Source organism: Girardinichthys multiradiatus, chromosome Y, assembly GCF_021462225.1.
Source record: "Girardinichthys multiradiatus isolate DD_20200921_A chromosome Y, DD_fGirMul_XY1, whole genome shotgun sequence".
Taxonomy (NCBI): domain Eukaryota; kingdom Metazoa; phylum Chordata; class Actinopteri; order Cyprinodontiformes; family Goodeidae; genus Girardinichthys; species Girardinichthys multiradiatus.
The window spans coordinates 40,220,835-40,247,160 of NC_061818.1; the positions used below are offsets into that span (position 1 = coordinate 40,220,835).

General features: G+C 43.1%; 2 protein-coding genes across 2 annotated transcripts; both read left to right on the forward strand.

Moving 5' to 3' along the window:
* Positions 1 to 1,602: 1,602 nt before the first annotated feature.
* Positions 1,603 to 14,240, forward strand: LOC124864189 (NACHT, LRR and PYD domains-containing protein 3-like). The gene is made up of 5 exons (XM_047358853.1): positions 1,603 to 3,416; positions 5,891 to 6,064; positions 12,415 to 12,588; positions 12,731 to 12,777; positions 13,156 to 14,240. Exons 1-5 carry the CDS (start codon positions 1,603 to 1,605, stop codon positions 13,740 to 13,742), a joined length of 2,796 nt encoding a protein of 931 aa, XP_047214809.1. The 3' UTR covers positions 13,743 to 14,240.
* A 1,255-nt stretch (positions 14,241 to 15,495) lies between these two features.
* Positions 15,496 to 26,250, forward strand: LOC124864364 (protein CASC3-like). Its single transcript, XM_047359130.1, has 12 exons — positions 15,496 to 15,712; positions 18,876 to 18,900; positions 18,982 to 19,037; positions 19,142 to 19,351; positions 20,028 to 20,176; positions 20,264 to 20,443; positions 21,516 to 22,381; positions 22,475 to 22,648; positions 24,463 to 24,561; positions 24,634 to 24,800; positions 24,878 to 25,085; positions 25,360 to 26,250. The coding sequence occupies exons 1-11, from the start codon at positions 15,527 to 15,529 to the stop codon at positions 25,022 to 25,024; spliced, it is 2,259 nt and encodes a 752-aa protein (XP_047215086.1). The 5' UTR covers positions 15,496 to 15,526; the 3' UTR covers positions 25,025 to 25,085; positions 25,360 to 26,250.
* Positions 26,251 to 26,326: the final 76 nt, after the last annotated feature.

A 26,326-nucleotide genomic window follows, 5' to 3' on the forward strand; every position in this document is an offset into this window, starting at 1 on the left:
ATTTTCCTGGTTTTCATTCTGTAGTGGAGCAAATCTGTTCTGGAGGAGAACTCCATTATTTCCAGCTGTCTCACTTCTATCAGTTGTTGTGACAGCACCTCGCTGTCGAAGTCTCCTTTTCCCAGGGGAAACGGGGGCATTTCTCTGTAATTCTGGCCATTCTAATTTATTTAATTTCTGAGATCTCCCAGTGAGTCATCCACCTTGATTTTTTAGGCATGTGCCTAAAACATGCCAGAGGGGTCTGCCAGTAGGTTTATTCTCAGTGTTCAGTTTGTCGCCTGAGTTGTTGAGCTGACTGTCACTGTTTGGGATCACAGGCAGAGTTAGGTACACCCAATCACATGGCAGGAGCTCTCTGCATTCAGGCATAGAGACATCCTTCTAAAGTTCAACATAAGGACCAGAATGGTAAATAACTAACTTTGAATGTGGCATAGATGTTGAAGCCAGAAAGGCAACAGCAGCTCAATAACTCGTTACAGCTGTCGCTGAAGGCACAACATGTCAAACCCTGTAGCAGATGAGCTTCAGCAGAAGAAGAACACCAAATGCAACTCCTGTCAACTAAGAACAGGAAACTGAAGCTACAATTAAACAGAGATTCACTCAAACTAGACAATAGCAGGTTGGAGAACCTTTAACTGGTCTGATGATTCTTGGGGAATATGTTCTTGGCTAAATTTGGATCCCTAGTGTTACCAAATGAGCTTCATTTAAACACCACAGCCTACATGAGGGTTGTTGGTGACCATGTCCATCCTTTTATGGCTGCAGTAGAACCATCTTCTGATGGCTACTTCCAGCAGAATAATGGACCATGTCACCAAGCTCAGATCATCTCCTACCAGTTTCTTGACTTCACTGTTTTTAATTGCCCCCAAAGTCCCGGTCCAACAAAGGACCTTTGGGATGTGTTGGAACCAAAGACTGTCATCATCAATGTGCACATTGATGATTGATGCACGAACACATTCATACACCCATATGCAGATTGGTAGGCAGTTTGGGGTTAATTCAATTCAATTCAATTCAAAAATACTTTATTAATCCCAAAGGGAAATTAAATGTTGTTAAGTGCCTTGCCCAGGAGCATACCGACATATGACTGGGAAAAGCTGCATTTAAACCTGCAACTTTTGGATTTAATTGTAGCTTCAGCTTCCTGTTATTAGCTGACAAGATGACTACTCTTCCCACTGAGCCACAGTCCCACAACCATACCTAATAAAATGTCCGGTATTATTACATGGATCTCAAAAAGTCTTCAAGGCTAAAATAAAATGTTTTTTAAGTAGAGTTTTAGCTCTGTAAGGTGAAAAGGCAAGACAAGCTGTTTGTTTCAATCTGTACTAAAACCTTAAAAAAACCAGCAACTGCAGAGAGAGCTGCATCTACATCTGCCCTCTGAATCACAACTGACTTCTTGTTTAATTTAGGAATTAAGCAGCAGAACTTTGTGCTGATTTTATTGTAAACTTTAGAAGTTTCCTGACTTACAGGACCAATCTGTGTGCTGCACATATTACTCAGGTTACTGATGCTAAATCTTTATGGGGACAGATTTCTCAGGCTTTGTTTCTGTTATTGACAGATGTGAAGATGTCAGCACTGCATCATCGACCAACCACATCAGACCCGGCTGCACTGCAGTCCAACCTCCAGAACATGTTCAGCTCTGTGAAAGAGGGTTGGTTGGGGAAGCGTCATGAGGAAGTTTCATGTTGCATGGATCCAGAGCTGTACATCACAGAGGAATGGGATCAGCGTGAGATCACAGGCTCAGAAACAGAAACATCTAAACCTGTGAAAGTCAGCGACATGTTTCAACATCTTTCCAGAAGAGGCAACTCCTGCAGAACAGTTGTAACCAAAGGGAGTGCTGGTATCGGTAAATCCTTCCTTGTGCAGAAGTTTATATTGGACTGGGCTGAAAAACGAGCCCATCAAGAATTTCATCTGGTTTTCCCTTTTGATGCTCGTCAGCTGTGTTTATGGAGAGGAGAAAGGTTCAGTTTGGCAGAGCTAATTCACACGTGTGTTCCAGGAATGCCATCCAGTGGCATTACGGCAGAGATGCTTAATGACATATTCACAAGAGAAACCAGAAATGACAAAAGTGAATTTAAACTTCTGTTTATCATTGATGGTGTAGATCAGAATCTCCTTAAATTTGATTTTATCAGCAGGACAAATGCGTCTGATGTAATAAAGTCACCCAGAGTAGAAGTTCTACTGACTAATCTCATTACGAAGAAACTGCTTCCCTCTGCTTGCCTCTGGATAACTACACATTCTGCAGAACCCAATCAGATCCCTCCTGAGTGTGTGGACATGGTGACGGAGCTCAGAGGATTCAGTGACCCGCAGAAGGAGGAGTACTTTCGGAAGAGATTCAGAGATGAGTTGAAGGCCAGTAGGTTTATCTCCCACATTAAGACATCCCAAAGCATCCACATCATGTGCTACATTCCAGCGTTTTGCTGGATCACTGCTGCAGTTCTGGAGGATGCATTGGAGACCAAAGAGAGAGGAGAGCTTCCCAGCACCCTGACAGAGATGTATACAGAGTTTCTGATGGTTCAGATCAACCACACAAAGAAAAAGTATCATCCTAAAAAGTGCATCCAGTCCATCAAGTCTCTGGCCAAACTAGCCTTTCACCAACTCCTGAGAGATAACAAGGTGTTTACTGAGGAGGACTTAAACAGCTGTGGTCTCAAGGTGAGAACTGCATCAGCGTACGCAGATTGGTTCACAGAGATCTTCAAGCAGTTTTCTGGAAAGAGGACAGACAATTACCAGGAGAAGGTTTTCTGCTTTTCTCACTTCAGCATTCAGAAGTTTCTTGCTGCTTTTCATGTGATTACTTCACTGCTCTCTGACAACAAAAATGTGATGTCTGTATCATGGATGACAGTTGACAACTGGCTCCTCCGTTTCAGGAGAACGTCTACAACAAAAGTTCATAAAAAAGCACTGAAAACAGCCTTGAAAACCCCAAATGGAGAGCTAGACTTGTTCCTACGATTCATCATGGGTCTTTCTCTGCAGACAAATCAGCTTCTCCTACATGACCTACTGACACCAACAAGAAGCACCTCAAGGTCCAACCAGAAAACAATCAAATACATTAAGAGAAAGATCAGTGGAAGTAAATCCCCAGAAAAAATGATAGTTATGTTTCACTGTCTGAATGAGCTGAGGGATGACTCTGTCGTGGAGGAGATCCAAAAGTCTCTGAGATCAGGAGGTCTCTCCGCAGACAAACTGTCTCCTGCTCAGTGGTCAGCTCTGATCTTCATCTTACTGTCATCTGAAAAACATCTATATCAGTTTGACCTGAAGAAATACTCTTCTTCAGATGAGGTTCTGCTGCAGCTCCTGCCAGTTCTGAAAGTCTCCAGCAAAGCTCTGTGAGTACACACAATGTATTATAGCTAGCAAATGTAAAGTAAGTCGTTACATGTTACAGTTGTCACTAGAGGTTAGAAACATCTTTTTAGTTTTAAGCTGCTAAAGCTGCTCTAGAGAGTTTTCTGGTGTGGTCAGCTAACTGTAAGTAAATAACAATCTGTGGAATATGATCATAAGATACCAAGTCAAGCTGCATTCAGCCAATTTATGATATGATGTTGCGTGTTTGCAACCGCTGACCAGGGTTAACAGTAGACTCATGGAGATTTGCTTTCATGAAGGTAAATGTTAATATATCCTTTATTTGAGTGGACATCTAGGAGTTAGTGTATTATTCATTAGTTTTTCGTAATAATTGCACTGTTTTTAATCTGATAAAAGCTGTTTAAGGAATTGTTTTGTGACAAATATCCTAATTAGTGAACTTTGTTTTTACCTGTTTATTTTATAGAAGGCAGAGTTAAGTACACCCAATCACATGGCAGGAGCTCTCTGCATTCAGGCATCTAGACATGCTTCTAAAGTTCAACATAAGGACCAGAATGGGGAATAAATAACTTTGAATGTGGCATAGATGTTGAAGCCAGAAAGGCAACAGCAGCTCAATAACTTGTTACAGCTGTCTCTGAAGGCACAACATGTCAAACCCTGTAGCAGATGAGCTTCAGCAGAAGAAGAACACCAAATGCAACTCCTGTCAGCTAAGAACAGGAAGCTGAAGCTACAATTAAACACAGATTCACTCAAACTAGACAATAGCAGGATAGAGAACCTTTACCTGGTCTGATGAGTCTTGGGGAATATGTTCTTGGCTACATTTGCATCCCTAGTGTACCAAATGAGTTTCATTTAAACACCACAGCCTACATGAGGGTTGTTGGTGACCATGTCCATCCTTTTATGGCTGCAGTAGACCCATCTTCTGATGGCTACTTCCAGCAGAATAATGGACCATGTCACCAAGCTCAGATCATCTCCTACCAGTGTCTTGACTTCACTGTTTTTAATGACCCCCAAAGTCCCGGTCCAACAGAGGACCTTTGGGATGTGGTGGAACCAAAGACTGTCATCATCAATGTGCAGCAGATAAATCTGCAGCAACTGTGTGATGCTGTCTTGTCAATGAACCATGAAGAAAAAAGCTATTCTAAAAGCATGTTTGCAACCGCTGACCAGGGTTAACAGTAGAATCATGGAGATTTGCTTTCATGAATGAAAATGTTAATATATCCTTTATTTGAGTGGACATCTAGGATTTAGTGTATTATTCATTAGTGCTTTGTAATAATTGCACTGTTTTTAATCTGATAAAAACTGTTTAAGGAATTGTTTTGTGACAAATATCCTAATTAGTGAACTTTGTTTTTACCTGTTTGTTTTATAGAACCATGTCCAATGGAAGTTTAATATGAATTAGTCTGAACAGTGTTTAATAAAACTAAAAAGCCTCAACTGCAGCCTCATCTTTACCTGGATACTTGCAGATTTCATCTAAGAATACCCAGCCATTAGTTCATAGGGAACCGGTGAAACAAGATGCAAAAACCAGAAAAAAGTATACAAACCAAAAAAAAGGAATGAATTCAAACCAGAAGGTGAAGAACAAACTCAAAAGAGTAAGAACAAGGAAACAGGAAGTAATAAGAACACAAACCTAAAACAAACAGATTTCAAAATAAAGGGAACAGAGATCTACAGTAACTACAGACCGCAACTCAGATCCGAATAGAAATACATGAAAATATTTAAAACTCTGGAGGCAGATATTTAGAACACAATCTGAAAGCTAGGAAGATAACTATCCTGCAGATCTAATGAGCATATGTCCCCTGGTGCTTGCAGGGTTGTTGGGTGAGAGTATAAAAACTTGTATATTATTTTACTTACAATTATATATTGAATAATGTTTTCAATAATTAGTCATGCCCCAAGCAGTGTAAGACTAAAAGAAGAAATAGGACACATGAAGATCCTATTCACAGCCTGGAATAGATAAAAAAATTGAGATTATCGTGAGTTTTACATATTAAATCTAAGACAATTCATTCAAAATGTGCATATTTTACATCTATGATATCCAATAGGCTGGAACGCATTACTAAATCTAATTTTATGAGTGTTTGTAATTGTTTCACTTATAGTGAGAATATGTTGTGAAAGGCCAGTTTCCAAAGCTCTGTACCAACAGTTTCAAGCTGCATGGTACTGAAGGACAATGTTGGGTGAGATTAAGCAAAACAACTGGACACTTTTCCAAAGGTCTGACTGTTATCCTCCTTTTGATGGAGAATACTTTCAGCCTTCTAACATCATTAAATCAAAGAAAACTAGATTTGCTTAGTGATATAAGCAGTTCATTGTGTTGGTGTGCATTGTGAATAATAATAATAATAATATCTCTGTCTGAAACAAAAATGTCTGGTTTTATGTCGGAGGAAGGACAACTAACAGACAATCCTAACTTCTGTTTTAGGTTAACTGGCTGCAAATTATCAGTGGGATCCCTTGAAGTTCTGTCTCTGGTTCTCAGCTCTCATTCATCCAGTCTAAAAGAACTGGATCTGAGTAACAACGACCTGCAGGATTCAGGAGTGAAGCTGCTTTCTGTTGGGCTGCAGAGTCCAAACTGTAAACTAGAGACTCTCAAGTAAGTCTACCAGTATTAGTATGATGTGGTGTCAGTTAAATCTGTTCGTAATAACTTTTAAATCTTTTTGTGTAGAGATTAAATGCTGTGAAAAGTATTTCCCCCTTAAAGGTTTATTTGGCTTTAGATGTTCTTGTCCCACCTAATTGTTTCAGACCATTAAATATACAGTATGTTAATATTAAAGATAACCGGAGTAAATACAAAAAAGCATTTTCAAGTGATAACTTCATTATCGGACAATGCTGTAACAACCTTTAAAGAATGTGTTCCACTTTTGATTTCCTCATTATCACAGAAAAACTCAGTGGAGGGCAATAATTTTGTTTCTTCCCCTTCAGCAAATTGATTCTCTTGTTCATAGTGTTACTCCATCATTGCGTGGTGCATTAGACAATGCAGCCCCCTTGAAAAATAAGGTAATTATTCATAGGAGGCTAGCTCCCTGGTTTAATTCAGAGCTGCGTACCTTAAAGCACAATGTTAGAAAATTGGAGAGAAAATGGCGCTCTACACACCTAGAGGATTCCTACTTAATCTAGGAAAATAGCCTTATGTTGTATAAAAAGACACTTCGCCAAGCTAGAACAGTTTATTTCTCATCATTAATAGAAGAGAACAAGAATAATCCTAGGTTTCTCTTTAGTACAGTTGCTAAACTTACACAGAGTCATAGAACTGTTGAGGCATCCATTCCCTTAGCTCTTAGCAGCCATGACTTTATTGGATTCTTCTTAAATAAAATTAATTCTATTAAAAATAAAATCTTTGACATACTCCTGAAGATGATTACTTACTCCTCAGCAAGTGAGACAACATTAGAAGTAACTGTAGAACCTGATCTGTATTTGGACTGTTTTGATCCTGTGGAGCTTCCTGAGTTATCAGAAATATTAGCTTCATCTAAACGTTCAACTTGTATGTTACACCCAATCCCAACCAAATTATTTAAGGAAGTGTTCCCTCTGATAACCAGCCTCATTTTAGATATGATTAATCTATCTTTAGTAAATGGATCAGAACCACAGGTTTTTAAGGTGGCTGTAATTAAACCTTTACTTAAGAAACCTTCGCTTGATCGAGATGACTTGAAAAATTACAGACCTGTATCCAATCTTCCAGTCTTATCTAAAATTCTTGAGAAAATTGTTGCTAATCAAATGTGTGAGCATTTACACAGCAATGACCTGTTTGAAGAGTTTCAGTCAGGCCTCAGAGCTCATCATAGCACTGAAACAGCTCTGCTGAAAGTCACTAATGATATTCTTCTAGCCTCAGATAATGGACTTGTGTCTGTTCTGGTTCTGTTAGATCTCAGTGCTGCATTTGATACAGTCGACCATAATATTCTCTTAGAAAGGCTGGAATATGCTGTAGGGATCAGGGGAACAGCGCTAGGCTGGTTTAAATCTTATTTGTCTGACAGATTCCAGTTTGTTCATGTAAATGATAAATCATCTTTAAATTCCAGGGTTAATTGTGGAGTACCACAGGGTTCAGTACTTGGACCAATTCTCTTTACTATATACAGTACATACCAAAAGTTTGGACACACCTTCTCATTCAAAGAGCTGTCCTTATTTTCATGACTATGAATATTGTAGCTTCACACTGAAGGCATCAAAACTATGAATTAACACATGTGGAATTATATACTGAACAAAAAAGTGTGAAACAACTGAAAATATGTCTTATATTCTAGGTTCTTCAAAGTAGCCACCGTTTGCTTTGATTACTGCTCCGCACACTCTTGGCATTCTGTTGATGAGCTTCAAGAGGTAGTCACCTGAAATGGTTTTCACTTCAAAGGTGTGCCTTGTCAAGTTTATTAAGTGGGATTTCAAGCCTTATAAATGGGGTTGGGACCATCAGTTGTGTTGTGCAGGAGGTGGATACAGTACACAGCTGATAGTCCTACTGAATAGACTGTTAGAATTTGAATTATGGCAAGAAAAAAGCAGCTAAGTAAAGGAAAAACAAGTGGCCATCATTACTTTAAGAAATGAAGGTCAGTCAGTCCGAACAATTGGGAAGACTTTGAAAGTGTCCCCAAGTGCAGTCGCAAAAACCATCAAGCGCTACAAAGAAACTGGCTTACATGAGGACCGCCCCTGGAAAGGAAGACCAAGAGTCACCTCTGCTGTGGACGATAAGTTCATCCGAGTCACCAGCCTCAGAAATCGCAGGTTAACAGCAGCTCAGATTAGAGAACAGGTCAATGCTACACAGATTTCTAGCAGCAGACACATCTCTAGAACAACTGTTAAGAGGAGACTGTGTGAATCAGGCCTTCATGGTAAAATAGCTGCTAGGAAACCACTGCTGAGGACAGGCAACAAGCAGAAGAGACTTGTTTGGGCTAAAGAACACAAGGAATGGACATTAGATCAGTGGAAATCTGTGCTTTGGTCTGATGAGTCCAAGTTTGAGATCTTTGGTTCCAACCACCATGTCTTTGTGCGGCGCGGAAGAGGTGAACGGATGGACTCTACATGCCTGGTTCCCACCATGAAGCATGGAGGAGGAGGTGTGATGGTGTGGGGGTGCTTTGCTGGTGACACTGTTGGGGATTTATTCAAAATTGAAGGCATACTGAACCAGCATGGCTACCACAGCATCTTGCAGCGGCATGCTATTCCATCCGGTTTGCGTTTAGTTGGACCATCATTTATATTTCAACAGGACAATGACCCCAAACAAGGGCTATTTGATCGAGAAGGAGAGTGATGGGGTGCTGCGCCAGATGACCTGGCCTCCACAGTCACCGGACCTGAACCCAATTGAGATGGTTTGGGGTGAGCTGGACCGCAGAGTGAAGGCAAAAGTGCCAACAAGTGCTAAGCGTCTCCGGGGACTCCTTCAAGACTGTTGGAAAACCATTTCAGGTGACTACCTCTTGAAGCTCATCAACAGAATGCCAAGAGTGTGTGGAGCAGTAATCAAAGCAAAAGGTGGCTACTTTGAAGAACGTAGAATATAAGACATATTTTCAGTTGTTTCACACTTCTTTGTTCAGTATATAATTCCACATGTTTTAATTCATAGTTTTGATGCCTTCAGTGTGAATCTACAATATTCATAGTCATGAAAATAAAGACAACTCTTTGAATGAGAAGGTGTGTCCAAACTTTTGGTCTGTACTGTATATGCTTCCAATAGGTAAAATTATCAGGCAGCATAGAATAAATTTTCACTATTACGCTGATGATACTCAGCTTTACTTATCCATAAATCCTGATGAGCCCACCAGTTAGATAGACTACAAGAATGTCTTGAAGACATAAAAACTTGGATGACTTTAAATTTTCTGCTTCTAAATTCAGACAAGACAGAAGTTGTCTTTGGACCGGAGTCTTTAAAAAAGAAACTGCTTAGTCAATCACTTAACCTGGATGGTGTAACAGACCCAGGCTCTGAGCCTGTTAAACAGATTAAATGTTCCTGTAAAACACAGGGAAATGATGAGACAGATGACTGGTGAAGTTTCACTAGGCCTTGCTTCTGCCATATTTATTAATACAGTCACATGTATTTTCAAACTGCAGCATAATAGCTGTCTTTCATATGCAAAGGAAATATCTATAATCCTTTTCATCATGTACAGTGGCCTTTAAATCATAAGTAATTCAATTGCCCTTTACCTGACAATTCACCATATATGAATTACATGTTTTTAATACTTTTACCTTATTTATTCCACTCTTTACCGACATACCTTTTTATACTCGCAGCTGGACTGTTTAACGTACACCAGTGCTTAGTATAGAACTGTCTAGTTTACTAGCTCACAGACTGCATGGGACTAACACATGTATCCTGGCACACTTAGCTATAGCTTTTAACATTCTCAGTATGCTTCTTTAGGACTAGTAAACATATGTTGCTCACGGCCATGGCATGTTAACATTAATACACAACGTCAGAATACAAAACGGAGCTTGCTTAACTAAAAGGAGCTTGAAATAAGTACACAATTTATTCAAAATGGCACCCACAGTGTTGCCCTTTAGTCTTTTCACCTCGCTCAAAACGTAACAAAATACAGCGTTTACCAACTGATTTACACATTCACATTTAACTGTGTTTCTTACAAGTATTTTAAAACTCCTTTCATGTGAATTTAACTGCTACTAATCTGTAAAACACAGGGAAATGATGAGACAGACGACTGGTGAAGTTTCTCAATGCCTTGCTTCTGCCATATTGGAGATGGAGACCTATAACCTCGCTTTTCTGTCTCACAGAGCACTGCGCCACCTTCTGGCATTGGGGTGTAACTACAACTTAAACAAAGTCATCCCCAAAGCCACACCTCTACCAATGATCCACATGGCCCTGTCTTTCAGTGTTTAACCCTTTCTCTCTCCTAGACATGGCTACTGACTGAGCTTCTACTGTGACTAACTCTATGTTCTCTCTTTCAGACTCTAACCTTGAAAACTGGCTCAGAGTTTATCTGTTCTTTCTTTCTAGATGAAACGACTAAAGGAGCTACATCCATTAACATTTACTTTTCCTTCCCATAGAAAGTACTCCTGGATCAGTGCTTCTTTGTTCTCTTTGTGTCTTTGCTCTGTTCTCTCAAACCCCCAGTCGGTCGTGGCAGATGGCCGCTCACACTGAGCCTGGTTCTGGTTCTGCTGGAGGTTTCTTCCTGTTAAAAAGGAGTTTTTCCTCTCCACTGTCGCTACATGCATGCTCAGTATGAGGGATTGCTGCAAAGTCAACACCAGTGACTGTCCACTGTCTCTACATGCTCATCCAGGAGGAGTGAATGCTGCAAGTCACTGACTGGATGCAATCTGCTGGGTTTCCTTAGATAGAAAAACTTTTTATCCAATTTGAATAAATAACTGAATCTGACTGCACTGTTCAGTGGTTACGATTAATTGGAATGTATGAACCTGACTTTTGTGAAGTGCCTTGAGACGACATGTGTTGTGAACTGGAGCTATATAAATAAACTGAATTTAATTTAATTTAATTTAATAAGGGGAAAAAACTAACCAAACCACAATGACTCTGTGTGAAAAAGCAATGATCCCCTAAAAATAATAACTGGTTGTTTCACCAAAAGCTGCCATCAGGTTTTTTGATAAATGGCAATGAATATTTTACTTTACTGTGGAGGAAAGTTTTCTGGTAGAAAGCATAATTCATACATCAGTTTATTACAAACTGTTTAGGTCTTAAAGCAATAGAGCAGCTCCAAACAGTCACATTACCACCATGTTTGACTGTAGACAATTGATTTCTTAAATCATGCATTATGGGCTATATGTTTGCCCAGTGGTTAGCACTGTTGCCTTGCAACAAGCTGATCTCGGGTTTAAATCCTTGCCTGACATCTTTCTGTATGAAGGTTGCATGTTCTCTCCGTGCATCTTGGTACAATTCTATCTTATCAGTCCACAGATTATTTCCCAAAGGTCTTGGTCATCCTCAGGTTGTAAATATGAGACGTTTTGGTCAGCAGTGGTTTTGGCCTTGTAAAATATTGCTGAATCTAGACCTCTGACCTCAACTGAGGACTTGAGGTCTGGATGAGTTGTTGATGACCTCTTGGACTAAGTTTGGTAGGAAGGACCCCTGGAAAGATTCACCTTTCATGTTGTCTCCATTTGTGTTTCATGTCTCTCATTGTGGTTCTCTGGAGTCCCAAAGCTTTATAACTAGCTTTGTAACAGTTTCCAGACTCATAGATATTAGTGACTTTGTTTCCTATCTGTGTTGCCTTTTTGAGATCATTTACCAACTTCATGTTGTCTGAAAAGTTTCATATAACTGATGTCTTGATTCTACAGGTCTGCCAGTACCCATGCCTGGGTCCAGCTAGTGAAACTCATATTTCTAAAACAAGCATAAATAATCACAGTTTTTTCATGATTTTAAAAAGAAGATATGTTTTTCATAAAAGCACAAGTTGGTTCATATGGTTTATTTCAAACAGGTTCTATTTAAAGGATGTCTTGATTCTGCAGGTCTAGCATTTATCGGACCTGAGTGAAATTGAGCTTTGCTCTCCAGAACATCTGGTTAATCACATTTTGGGGATGTTTCAAAAACTATTTGAAAACAGTTTTTGCAATTATTATCATCTTCTGTTATTAACATAAGTTTGGTGATCTAAAAAATCTAAACTTTATAATGTAACATTTTTACAGCATTGTAAATATAAAAACATTAACAATTAACAATGTGTTTGGAGTTAGGAAATCCTCGGGGCAGGGCTGTTCAGGTGTATGTTTATGATGATTATGTTGAGCCCAAAATACAGAATAAGTCAACTTTTGTTGTTTCCTTTTATTTTATTCAGTTTCTTGAACTGAAGCTTTTTTCTAATCATGCAGGATGTCTGGCTGTTTGATCACAGAGGTTGGTTGTGATTTTCTGGCTTCGGCTCTGAGTACCAACCCCTCCCATCTCAAAGAACTTGACCTGAGTTACAACCATCCAGGAGAGTCAGGGATGAAGCAGTTAGCAGCTGGACTGAAAGATCCACTCTGGAGACTAGAGACTCTTAAGTATGGACAGACACACTGGCTTGTCATAACATTTTAAACAGCAGACTAGTGCAGAAGATGAGAGAAAGATCTCGAAGTTTTGATTAGCCAAGATCTTTAGCCTCATTCTCTGAACTGATGGAGTTTTGTCCTCTCTCCACAGGTTGGACAACTGTGGTGAGCAGAGGCTGCACCCTGGAATCAGGAAATGTAAGTTACTATGATCACTTTGACTTGCAGATGTACAACGAGCATTAAAAAGTCATTCATAACGTGATCACAAATAGCTTTTCTAAGCTCTATGAGTCGAATGACTAGCCAGTCCACTGTCTTCTACTTTTTTATCTTTAGATAAAATCCTTAGCTGGTCATTAGATCATAATCTCTATCTGTATGAATAGGGTTTGATTATTGGCTGGGAAGGATTATTTATTGATTGATGTTTTAATTACAACCGTTCATCTCTTTGGATCTTTGGGACCTTATTTGTGGGCCATTCATGCAGTCATGAGCTTCTCATCAGAAGTGAATCTGTTTGCGGGGTACATGAACACAGTCTTAGCTGTGGTTTCTTGGTTTCTCCATCAGATGCCTGCGAACTAGAGCTGGACTCAAACACAGCACACAGAAGCCTCAAATTGTCCAAAAGCAAGAGGAACATGACATTTTCAGAGAACCAGATGTATCCGGATCACATCGAAAGATTTAACTTCTGGCCCCAGGTGCTGAGTAAAAATCCTCTGACCAGTCACTGTTACTGGGAGGTGGAATGGCATGGACTGATTTATATAGCTGTAAGTTACAGGAATATCAGCAGAAGAGGACATGGTAACGAGTCTCTGTTTGGAGGAAATAAGGAGTCCTGGAGTCTGGCGTGCTTCTTTAACCGTTTTGCCGTGTTCCATAACAAAGAGTGTCAAGAAATACGATTTGCCTCAAATGTCTCTAACAGAGTAGCAGTGTATGTGGACTGTCCTGCTGGCATTCTGTCCTTCTACATGGTCTCCTCTGACTCACTGATCCACCTCCACACCTTCAACACCACATTCACCGAACCTCTTTATGCCGGATTTGGATGTGATCGGGATAGGCTACTTAACTTCCTAAATTTTAGCTGTTCGGTGTCTGTGTGCCCCCTGTTGGTAGATGAGTCTGCAAAACTTGCTAGTAAATAAGTACCAACTATTTAGGTAGAAAATATGATGTTTAATGTCTACTCATGTTAAAATTAGAATAAACTTTTACATATGTCTGGGTCCTTTTGTACAGTATAAGCAGGAGTCTTATGTTCTTTCTTGTGACTATTGAAATCTTGACTGGTTCCCAGTGGGATGAAAGACTGTGTCTATGTTTATTCAGTGAAATGTCTTTCTTTTGAAAACCAACATTTTTGATGCAGGAATGTTTTTCCAAAAAAAAACAGCCAAGGTCACATTCACTGTGCAGAGCAGGGACTAATTAATTAAAGGAAAACCAAACTGAGCAATAACCAACCTTCAAACCACTCACAGACCTTGCTGCATGTAAAATATGAAATTATTATGTTTATTGTTGAATACATGTATATTTTTCTGTTGGGCCTTTCAAAGGTAAGGTAAGTGAGAACATTTATTCTGGTGTTTCTAAGTGTCTCTCAAAAGGCCACTCAGCAAAATGTAGAAAACAGAATTAACCCTAACTGTGCCACCTTAACATCTCAGCATCATCTACTGGAGATGATTGGGTTGGGCCTCCATGTTAAAGCAGAAATCACAGAACTCTGAAAAAAAAGAGAAAAGGTCATCAGACGTGGGGGTAACCTAAATTCTGCTCCTTTGAGTCCAAACCTGATGGTACCTGTCCAAGTTTCCATGGAACCCAGGCACATCTGTAGACTCTGTGCAACCATGATTTCCTGTGTCACATGACCTTACCAATGCAATCAGCAAAGGACAGTCATCAAATGCTGAGTAATGAAGATGTCACAAACGCTCCTTTGTTGCCTACAGCATAATTACACCTTTGATAGCTCAGCGTTTAACTGTTTTTTTACACATGGAGGAAAATAGTACATTTTTATGTGTTTTAAGTTGTTTATATAAAATGTATTTTAATTATTAAAATTTGAAAGTTTTAATACTCACCAACTCCATCTTTTTCTGTGGTCGGGTAAATGGGATCAGGACCATTAGAACTCTTTATTTCTGACATAATGTACAGTCATATTCAATAAATTACAATCTGACAAATGAGCCTCAGGCTGTGTAATGAGTCTTTATAATTTGTGGTGAAGTAAAGCCTTAATTTGTATGTCATGTGTATATGAGGTCATGTTGAGTTTCATGTGTTGATTGCTCTACAGAAGCAGAGCAATAAACGTTTAACAGGTTTAGTCTAAAATGTTAAGGTACATGTTGGATGGATGGATGGATGGATGGATGGATGGATGGATGGATGGATGGATGGATGGATGGATGGATGGATGGATGATGGGTGGATGGATGGATAGATGGATAGATAGATAGATAGATAGATAGATAGATAGATAGATAGATAGATAGATAGATAGATAGATAGATAGATAGATAGATAGATAGATAGATAGATAGATAGATAGATAGATAGATAGATAGATAGATAGATAGATAGAAGCAGCTCAAAGAGAAGAACCTTTTTCTGATATAAATATCTCCGGGTTTAGGAAGTTAAGTCTTGATGCTCTTTTTTGAGCACAAAAGACAACACAACTGTGCACTAATAAATAAACTTAATTTCTTCTCTAAATCAATAAACATGTTGAAGAAAAAATGCTAAAACCTTCAAATGATATTTGCGATGAGTTGAGAGTGATATAATACTGTCCACGTGGTGGCAGTAGATAGCGATTAGACGTGTGAAGCCGTTTTCAGACATGAATGAAAGGGAACTCCATTACGCATAATGCCTCGCTTCTTCCGCTTCCAGCCATTCCAGTTCTAAGATGGCGGACCGGCGACGGAGGAGGAGGCGCGCGTCTCAGGACAGCGAGGACGACGATGAGTCCGGCTCGGGTTCGGATAGCGGAAGGTCCGGTTCTCCAGCTACAAAAGCACGAGGCCGAGAACCCGACCCGGCTGAGCCGACAGTGAGCCGGTCCGAGGCGAAGAGCGACGTTGAGTCCGAGTGTGTGAGTATCAGTCCGGGCTACCCAAGAAGCTAACTGTGGTTGTCGGATCTGAGAGCTCTGAGTGCGGACAGAGATCTTATGGTCTGCCCGCTGTCTGGATGATTTACTGGACCGTTAGCTCACTGTTAGCTCAGCATGACTCAGAGGAAGTGTCAGTTATTAACCTAACAATTTAAAAGTCGATTGAACGTTTAGGGCTAGCTCGGCGTTGAGATGTTCTCTGGGAACCAGACCAAAAGGCGCCTGTTGGAACGCATTTATAGGGGTTACTAAGTGCGACATAACACCTCCTCGGACTGCCGGCGGCTACTCCGAGTCTATTGAATCTAAAGCAGAAGGAAAAATATGCAGAGATCATTAATCAGACTGCCAGAGAGCATCAAGGCTGGGGTTACTGAGTGTGTGAGTGGACCCCTAGGACCCCCACTGGCTGGACTCATCAGACTGTACCCTCCCCACTAGGGTCTGCAGCCTGTGGCCCCGCCGGGTGGTCTCCTCGGCATTTGGCCCCATGTGATTTGATTAATCACAATTCAACTGAAATGATCCATATCCACACTGTTGAGTTCTCTTAAAGAGAGAAGCTACATTTTGAAATAATTAATCTAGATACATGTAAGCAGAAAGGTCAGTATTATTAGCTGTTTTTTTTTTAATGTTAAGTGAACCTCACCCTGCTGGATCAAGGTCGGGTGGGAGTTTGCCAGCCAGCTCCTTAATGTGGGACCCACCGGGTAGTAGGTGAAGACCCGGACAGGATGTTGTTTGTTCCCAGCAACATAATCATGCTCTGGGAATGTGGAGTGGGCAAGATGGACCAGAGCTTCACCTGCAGTAATCAAGATGTTGCTTCAGTCTTTCATGGTAAATAAGGTGCTGGGCTGAAAGGTAAAGCTCCATCTATGTTCCAACCTTCCCCTGATGTCAATAGATACGGATGGAGACTGGAAGAATGAGATCCTGGACAAAAACAGCTGAAGTAAGCTTCCTCTGATGGATGATTGACTATCAGCTGTTTTACATGTGTGGCAGCATATTATCTTCATACAGCTTCAGCTTTCAGAATAACATGAAAGCTGTGTACTAAACTATAGAAGTCACCATTAAAGAACCTAAAAACTGCACTGCAATATATGTTGCATCTGAGTGAGCAAACTCTGGCAGACTGGTGAAAACAAACCTAGATGAATGATTCAGTGACTGACTGAATCTAGAAAAGAACTTGTGCTGCTACGCCACGTTTCTGCTTTTCTCACACATGCTCTCCTAAGATCTCCTCTGAGATCACTGTGGATATCAGGTCTACAAATGTGACAGAAAACACACTTTCACAATTTTAATTACTGGTATCGTAAATCAGACATTTATATTCACCCTCATCAACGTGGAAAATAACCAACGGGTTTGAAAGGCTGGACTGCTGCGTGATGAAGAGGACCAGGTGCGCTCAGGTGAGAGCGTCAACGAAGAGGCTGAAGAGACGAGATCCTGAGGCTGATCAGTTCGGACTCTGAAGAACAGGACTTTGATGGTTTCAGTTCGCAGGAAGAAGATGAAGAAGGCGATCAATGACCTTTGACCTGGTAGGCTGCAGTGTAAATCAGTTAGGAGATATTGGACTGTTGTTCTTGCTCTGTTCAGTAAAAAAGCATTAGCAACGTAATTTGTGTGTTACTGATAACGTACGTATATTTAAAGGTAGCCGTGTTACAGGCACTGTTGGAAAAAAAGCATTTGCCATACGGATTAAATGAAATGTTAAAAATCCTCACGTGTTAATATCTTTCTGTATAAATCATATTACAACGTGGGACATCCAGTGCGACCTGTACAAATACAAAATTGGTTTTCTTTCTAAAATCAATTCAATTTATTTAAATAGCTCCAATTAACAACACATGTCGTCTCAAGGTTCTTCACAACAGTCAGGTTCATACATTCCAATTAATCGTAATCATTGAACAGTTCAGTCAGATTCAGTTATTTATTCAAATTGGATAAAAAGTTTTTCTATCTAAGGAAACCCAGCAGATTGCATCCAGTCAGTGACTTGCAGCATTCACTCCTCCTGGATGAGCATGTAGAGACAGTGGACAGTCACTGGTGTTGACTATGCAGCAATCCCTCATACTGAGCATGCATGTAGCGACAGTGGAGAGGAAAAACTCCCTTTTAACAGGAAGAAACCATCAGCAGAACCAGAACCAGGCTCAGTGTGAGCGGCCATCTGCCACAAATCAGAGCTTTTAATCAGGTGCGCTCTGTAGTCTGGAAGTTATGGTACTTTGTTTTCATGCCTAGAAAATGAAATTACCATAAAAGTCCTGAAGGCGTCATTATTGTACTCTAAAGCAGGAGATATCAGGAATTTAAGGTAACAAAAAGTAGACATTCAGATTATAGATCATAATCCCCAGAGAGCAGGTACCTGTGGCTCCTAAACATTTTAAAACAAGTACAACAAAACTGACGCGGAGGCTGCAGGTCTCTGCAGAACTTGATGATATGGTGAGGACGTGATCCGGTTGTCTGGTTCGACCTGTTGTACGACGGAGGCTTTTAAAACTTGCGGGACTCGAGCTGGAGACCCCTGGTCCAAGACACATGAAGGAAACGGGCTCATGAAGGACTTTGGGAACCACTGAACCAAATATTTAAAAGTAATAAAAGAAATCTAAACATGATTTGTATTCAGGTCCGTGCTCCAGTACGGTTCTGTCTAGCACTGCCCCTGATTCTGACGATTGTTCTTCTTTTCTAACGGATCATCCTAGTTGTGTGTTGAAGTCCATCACACTGCAGCCCGTCCGTGTTTCTGTTTTTCAGGTTCTAGAATGAACTCAGACCGTCTGGTTCCGCCGTGCAGGGAGTCCATATTTAACTTTATTGGAAAATGTTCTGCTTCATCTCTGCTGTCTTTTATTTTGAGCATGTTTGCTAAATCCACTGCAGGGTAAGTGAGGCAGAACCACTTGTAGAACCACAGCCGAACTTCCTGTGCTATCTGATCCTGGTCTGTTGTGCTGCTTTAGAACCTGATCTGGAGTGGGTCGGAGCGTGTAAACATTTTCCTTCTGTTCAGAAACAAACTCTGAGCCTTTTGATGTAGCTATACTTTCTGAACATCTTTATGTTCTGGTTCTGATGCTGTTTGTCTTTGCAGGAGAGTGAAGATGGAGCAGGAGAAGGTAAGGCCCGACCCAACACCCAGCCTGTTGTATATTCTGTTGTTTCCCAGTTTTTACAACGATTGGTTCTGTTTCCTTCAGCTGTCCTCTCAGATTATGAAAGTGCAGATCCAGAGGAAAATGGTTCCCGCTCCGAGGTAAACCGGACCGACTCCCTGTGGATCTGCAGGCTGGTTTCTGCTCATCCCGATCCATTCAGCTGGAGTCCTGTGATGATTTTGGTTTGTGTTTCTTCTGTCAGGGAGGGGAGGAGGAAGAAGAGGCTTTCAGTGAAGAAGAGGCTCCAGCAGCAGCAGCCAGCGAACCCAAACCGTCTGCTGCTGACGGTCCGACCCAGGATGACAGAGAGGAGGAGAAGGCAGAGGAGGAGGTGGGAGAGTGCAGTAAGGAGGAGAGCAAGGCGGAGGAGAAAGGCAACCTGGCAGGAGAGAGACAGAGCGGAGACGGACAGGTGGGACCTTCAGAGAATCCATCGGAATATTGATTATTAGTTCGGATTCACTTCATCCAAATAATTTTCCTATTAAGTGACGACAGCAGGAACAATAAAACTTTTAGGCAGCTCTCCCATAAATCCTTCTATGACCCACAGAAACAGAACTCATTCTCCATCAGCAGAGACCCAACTATCCAGTTCTGGAAAACCTTTAGTTCTAAAATCAGCTTTTTATTAGAGATATTCCCAGTTTTCTCTCACCAGTCAGGTTTGCATGAAAACATCTGCGATCCAGTTTGTCTAGAAGCTTCTGATTGTCTCCTCTCTCAGCCAATAGGAGCCTGCATGTGGTGTCCAATCAGAGTCCGTTGTACCAGGGCAGCATGATGTCAGGAAAACATGCGATGATATTGGTGAATGTCACCATATGACCCAGTAATTAATACCGCAGGAACCATTCATCTGGGCCCCAATCCTGCTTCAGGAAAAACTGTGGAAAACCTTCCACGCAGATCCGGACCAGAACCTTTACTGGAGATGGTTCTGGAACAAAACTTGCATCAGTTGTTTCTCTGCTGTGCAGAAGGATGGATGTTCAGTAACTGTTGCTTAGTTTTGTTTCAGTCGTTGATATTTGTCTTCCTGTTGACCGGCATTAATCAGATGGTCGTCATGGTTTCTCACCATGCAGGAGTCCACCGATGATCCAGAGACGAAGGCGGAAGGAAAACCAGGTCAGCAGCTGGATGATGACGAGGACCGGAAGAACCCGGCTTACATTCCCAGGAAGGGTCTGTTCTTTGAGCATGATGTCCGAGGGCAGACTCAAGAAGAGGAGAGGTGGGCCACTGGATTTATTTCATTGTTCAGCATCTTCACCGAGTCCAGATGAAGGAGCTTTAACTCTGGTTCCTCTCTTCTTCTTAGGCCTAAAGGTCGGAACAGGAAGCTGTGGAAGGACGAAGGCCGCTGGGAACACGACAGGTTCAGAGAGGAGGAGCAGGCGCCAAAGAGCCGCGAGGAGCTCATCGCAATCTATGGTTACGACATCCGAAACGGCGGTGGCATCGACTCTGGAGAGCGGGCCTACAGACAGCGCAGACCCAGGTGAGCTGCAGGAATTCTGGGAGATCTGGGTTTTAATCTGAGCCTCAGGCTGCAGGAGGATGGAGGTTTCTGTACTATAGGAATAACGGCTGAGGGTGCAGCACTGGTGGTGTAAGGGTTTAAGCATGTGAGCCATCTACGGAGGTCTTAGTCCTCGACGCAGGCTGTCGCAGGATCGAATCCCGGCCCCAGCGACGTTTTCTGCTCACTCTTCCCCCATTTCCTGTCTGCTTACTGTCAAAAAATGATAAAATAAAGGCCACTAGTGCTGCAAAAATACATTAAAAAAAAAAAGGATCGATGTGATCATGCTTACTTGTTATTGAGATCATTAGTCATGTGCTTTGTCTACGTCGTCGCATCAAAGAGGACCTGCTGAGAAGTTCCTGGATGCTCCAGTGAACGTGCTGATCAGGGCTGCACAGCCTTTTCTAAAAATCGAACGACAGAGCGGTGTTTGTTGGCCGTTAAAGTGGAAGTGTCAGACATGATGATACGACACCAGGATGCCCAAACATCTAACCTGTCTGAAACCTGGATTATTCCCAGCAGCTTTAAGATCGGCTCCTGTCGCAGCAACAGTCCCACCCTGCGGCACCGGATAATCCCAAATTCACTGTTCACAACAGTCTGCTGTGGTATAAACTAAGGTTGGTTGACTGGACAAATTTATCAACGACGGGCTGAGCAATTTAACGGTTGAAACGATGCTGCTGCTGCCCAGGTTGGAAGGAGAAAAACCGATTTGATCATTTTTAACAGAAGTCTGGGTTAAGTAGATTTTCACAGAATTCATGTTTTAAGAAAAAAATGCATAGATTCAGATGTTTGATTTAATGTCTCTTATTTCAAGATCCTCATCAGTTTTAGAAAAACGGATTTTTTTCCGGGGATGACCAGCGAGGAGCATGCGAGCTGTCTAAAACTGTAGGGGGCGCTGTAAGGGTTGAAAACTGGACTCCACCACACTTTTTTCTAGTAGAAGGAGGATTTATCAGCTGTTGACCCTAACAGGTCGAGTAACTGACCTTTAACCTCTCTGTGATAAAACCGTCTGTCTGTCCTCCTGCAGGCAGAGTTCTCCTTCCAGCAGAGACAAAAGGTGGAGAGACGGGCAGAGACCGGCCCGATCCTGGCAGAACCGAGGAGCAGGAGCTCCTCCACCTTCATCTGTCCCTCCACCCTCTTCCTCAGGCTTTCCTTCCCTCTCTGCTGCGCAGCAAAGCAACAACTCCTCCAGACCACCCCCCTCTCGCAGCAGACCCCCCTACCACAACCAAACGCACCCATCAGCTCAGTCCGTGTACAGGAACAATGAATCCAACGCACCTCAGGTTCATCCCAGAGAGCGGCACAGTTCAAAGGTTCAGCTGGACACAAGAGAGAGAGGAGGGTCCAGCAGGGGAGGGCGGGGCCACGGAGGAAGAGGCGGCTCCTCTGTGGTCATTGAGGAGGTTTCAGTCAGCCAATCAGGCGCAGCGGAAGACGATCCGAGGTCAGCGACTGCTGCAACAGTGCAGCCGGGCGGGTATCAGTCACCAAGACGGCAGGAACAGAGAGGCAGCGCTGATAGAGCTGCCTCTGGTTCGGCTGCCTCCACCTCTGACCCCGCCCTCCAGTCTTCAGCAGCCAATCCGGAAGCTTCTCCTCCCACTGAGCGCCCAGTTGAACGGAAATCGTACTCTCTGGCTCGCAGGACTCGCTCACGGCCCTCGGACCTGGGCAGTAAACAGGCCTCAGTGGAGGAATCTGCAGCCGGGCCGACCAACTCCTCACCCAGCAGTGGGGGAGGGAAGAACTGGGCGGAAGGGGGCGATGGGGCCAGTCAGACAGGAGGGGGAGGGGTGGCCGACCTGGACCAGGAAGTGGCTCGGCTGAATCTGGCCCGACAGAACTGGAGTCAAAGTCCAACGTCGTATTTACGCTCAGAGATGAGAGGTGAGTCACACTTCATACTGGGACTTATTTATCCCAGTTAAACCAGGCCGTCTGATCTGTGTCCCAGTTAAACCAGTCTAACTCTGTCTACAGGCCTTCCTAACCCGATCCACATGGCCAGTGGTCCGCCTCAGTACTCCAACATGGAGGAGTTGGGCGTCGGCTCCAACCGGGCCAAACGCTACTCCTCCCAGCGCCAGCGAGCTGTGCCAGAACCAGCTCCGCCCATGCACCTGGGAGTGATGGAGGGACACTACTTTGAGCCCAGTAAGATTCACACCAGTTTAACATTTGAGTCAGACCTGGGGTAGCTGGAGTTGAAGAACCAGCGGTAAAGTTCAGATAAAACCCAGTGAATCAGAACCCCGCTCTAACTGGTTGCACTGCCACAACATTTAGATGGACCCAAGTTTTCAGCTCCTTTACCACCTCAATCTCGTCTCTAAAAGTCCGGTTTTGGACGGTCATCTTGATACAGCTTATCAGAACTTTGCGTTATTATGTGGGTCAGTCGGTGAAGAGCAGCAGCAGAGCTCAGTCGCTTCCTCTGAGTGAGAGAAATTATACGCCTGTACTGAGGGGTGAAGCAGCTGCTGCAGGGTGGTGCTCCTCTAACCCACAGCTGGCTGCTTGCTCACATTGGAGCAACTTGATGTTAAAGTTGGATTACACCGAACTAAGGAATAAATTGCTGACACAAAATGCCAAATAATTCCACTGAGCTTTATTTATCAGAGGTATTTAGGTCTGTCTTTCTGCTCAAAAATGGGCCAGAGACGTTAGAACTGTTGTTGTACCAGGAAGAAAGGACAGGGAGAGGGACAGGTCCAATTTCCACCACCAGAGGGAGCTGCTGCTTCAGTCAGCCTCCTACAGCTGAAGGTTTCATGTAAAATAAATTAAACATCAGCAGATATGGCTGCTGTGAATCTCAGATATCTCTGAGTAGTAGAAGAATGGATATCAGGTCAGTGGGAATGTTCTAGGTGTTGCTCTGATGGAGCTCTGGTTTTAGCACGTCTGGTTAATCGGTTCTGATCCTTGGTAGCAGTGTTAAAACTGCAGATCGTCAGAGCAACATTCGGGTCCTAAGGGTCCTGGTGCTCTCAGGAGTTTTCTCCTAAAATCAGAACTGGAGACACAGCGAGGTCCTGTCCCAAAACCCACATTTCCACCCTTGTGTCCCTGAGTTCCCATTGATGGGTTCGAGTGCGTAGTGTGACCCAATTCTCCAGAGTCGTATTTGTGCCCCACATCCGCCCTTCGGCGAAGCCCGCATCTAAGCGAACTTCGCCGAAGTATATTACCCACAATTCACTGCTGCAGATGACGTTCTGATCCAAAACCAATCACAACCGTCAACGTAATTAACCATCAAATCAGAATAATAAGAACTGTGTAAACTTTAGACAGCAAGCCGACAAATATATATTTTTACTGGTTTTCCAGCCTCAACATAGTAAGAAACCAGTGGGTTCAGAGTGATTCTGGACCAGTTCTGGGCCAGTAGATCATAACACTGAAGTTACCTTTCAAACAAACACTGGAGCAGCGAGAGTCTGGTGTATAAACCTACGTCACTTCCGGCACTTTCTTCTCCTCAAAACATTTTGCTTGTTGCAGTTTTAAATAGTTTTTTTTTAGCAACTGAAAACAGGCGCTGGTTCCCGCCCTTTTTGATGCTGCAGTTACGGTGCAGAGGTGCAAGTCGATGACGTAATCCCTACTGTCCCAATTCTCCACTTCACTTATAACCTGCGCACTTTAACCCCTACATGCACTGGTACAAAGTACACACTTTATAGAGGGGCGTAGGGTGTAGTGTGGGAGTTGGAACCGGGCCTAGATCAGTCCAAGTCTGCAGTTTTCACATCAGTGTTGCACTTCCTCCTTGTCACCAGTTGAGGTCAGTAAAACTCTGTCTGCAGTAGTTCCTGGTCAGACCTACCCGGGTCTGTGACTGACTTGGAAGCAGGAACTGGAGTTGGTCCAGATGAGATTTATTATCAGGAACATGTTCTGTGTAGCAGCTGCTGATGTTTTCCTCTGACTGTCACTTTTTTCTCACGTCTCCCCCTCAGTGTCGTACCAGGGACCAATCTACACCCACGGGGAAGGCCCCGCCCCCATACCCCCGCAGGGCATGCTGGTCCAGCCAGAGATGCACATCCCTCATCCTGGTTGGTGGTCTTTAACATTAATGTTTCAGAAACCTTGCTGGGTCATTTGCTCACTCTGCTGCCTCTCTGCAGGTCTCCATCCTCACCAATCAGGAGGCCCCATTGCTAACCCCACCCTGTATGGAGCTCCACCTGTCTCTCTGTCACCGGGGCAACCACAGCAGCTGCTGCCTCCACCTTTCTATCCTCCCCCAGGGGTCATGACCTTCCCGTACCCTGCCATGTACCCAAGCCCACAGGTAAGAACTGACCGCTCCGCAGCCTGAAACCATCAGAACCGCTCAGGATCCAGTTGAACATCTTCACTGTGTTTCAGGGCCAGACCCAGGTGACCTACGGTGGCGTCACGTACTACGACACGATGCAGCAGCAGGCTCAGCCCAAACCATCACCTCCCCGCCGCACATCCCAGCCCGTCACCGTCAAACCCCCCCCTCCAGAGGTTCCTTTTGCCTCAGAGTGACCCCACCCCTCATCTCCTCCCTGCCCCTAAAATCCGCCCCACCCTGACCTCAGAACTGCAGGTGAGGCCTTAAAGGTTTCCTCATTAGTTTGACACCATGGTTAAGTTCCCTCAAATCACAGAATTCCTTAAAGCTTCCTGAAGGGAAACGGTATGAAGGAATTTTAGTGGTCTAAAGGTAGGATTACTGCAACAGTTCCCTTAGAAGGTTCTGCTGCCAGCTGTGGAGCATCCAAACAGAACATAATCTGAGGTTTCCTTCCTACTCCAGGAACATGTAGAACCCCTTCGTTCCTGTTGGGTAATCTGGCTTTCTGATTGGTTTGTGTGTGCAGGAGCAGGGTGGGAGGATCACCGAGGAGCTGCAGTCCCAAACAGAGACCACCAACGTCACCAGGGAGGGGGGCAGGATGAGACGGACTCTGCAGGTGGCCCACAGCATCACTGCTGGATCAGGACTTTCCTTTATTCCCTTTTCAGTTCCCAGCTCTGAAACTCAGCAGTCAGCAGTTCTGACGTGTGTTTGGACTAAGATGTCAGATGAGTTGCTCCGATGGATCGGACTGGTTCTCAGTACAGGAAACGTCCCGTTTAAAGACTTGCTGTTCGGTTTGTCTGAATCCAGTTTAACGGTTCTGGACTTTATTAGTTGGCCACATGAATATATGATCCAACCATCAGAACTGGACCGGTTAACGAAACTTGAACCTCTGCTCGGGTTCTGTTTAGATCACCTCAGAAATGTGGCGACATTTAAAACCTTTGTGACCCAGATGTGCTCCATCACTGAAGGACCTGTTGGAGCAGCGATGGCCTCCTGATGGAGGGTGGAGCTTCGCTTTGCTGTAAATAAAAGCTGGAAGAGACGACGTAGATCCGTGGAGGTGTTCTACTGCAGAGCGCTGACTTGTCTGCAGGGACCTAGAATGTTAACGCTGGAGTTATTATAGAGAGAAGTAGCCTCGTCTTCCTTTTATTAAACCCTTTCATTTTCATACAGATGTTTTCTATTTTAGCAGCGCCATGTTGACTGCCTGCTCAGATTTTTGTTTCCATGTGTCAGACATTCGGACCGGAGCGTACTGGGAACCCCAGACTGACCCGTTAACAGATCTTAGTTTGAAGGATATCAGGAAAATGTCTTTTTGTTCATCTTCTGTTTCTGCTCAGATCTCTGAAGCCTCTGTGGTTTGATGTCAGATTAAAGTTTCTCCTTCTGTCCTGAACGTCTCTGAGCCGTCCGTGACCAGCTGCTGCAAACAAACCAGAACTGATTACAGATGTGTATAAAGCCTAAAACGT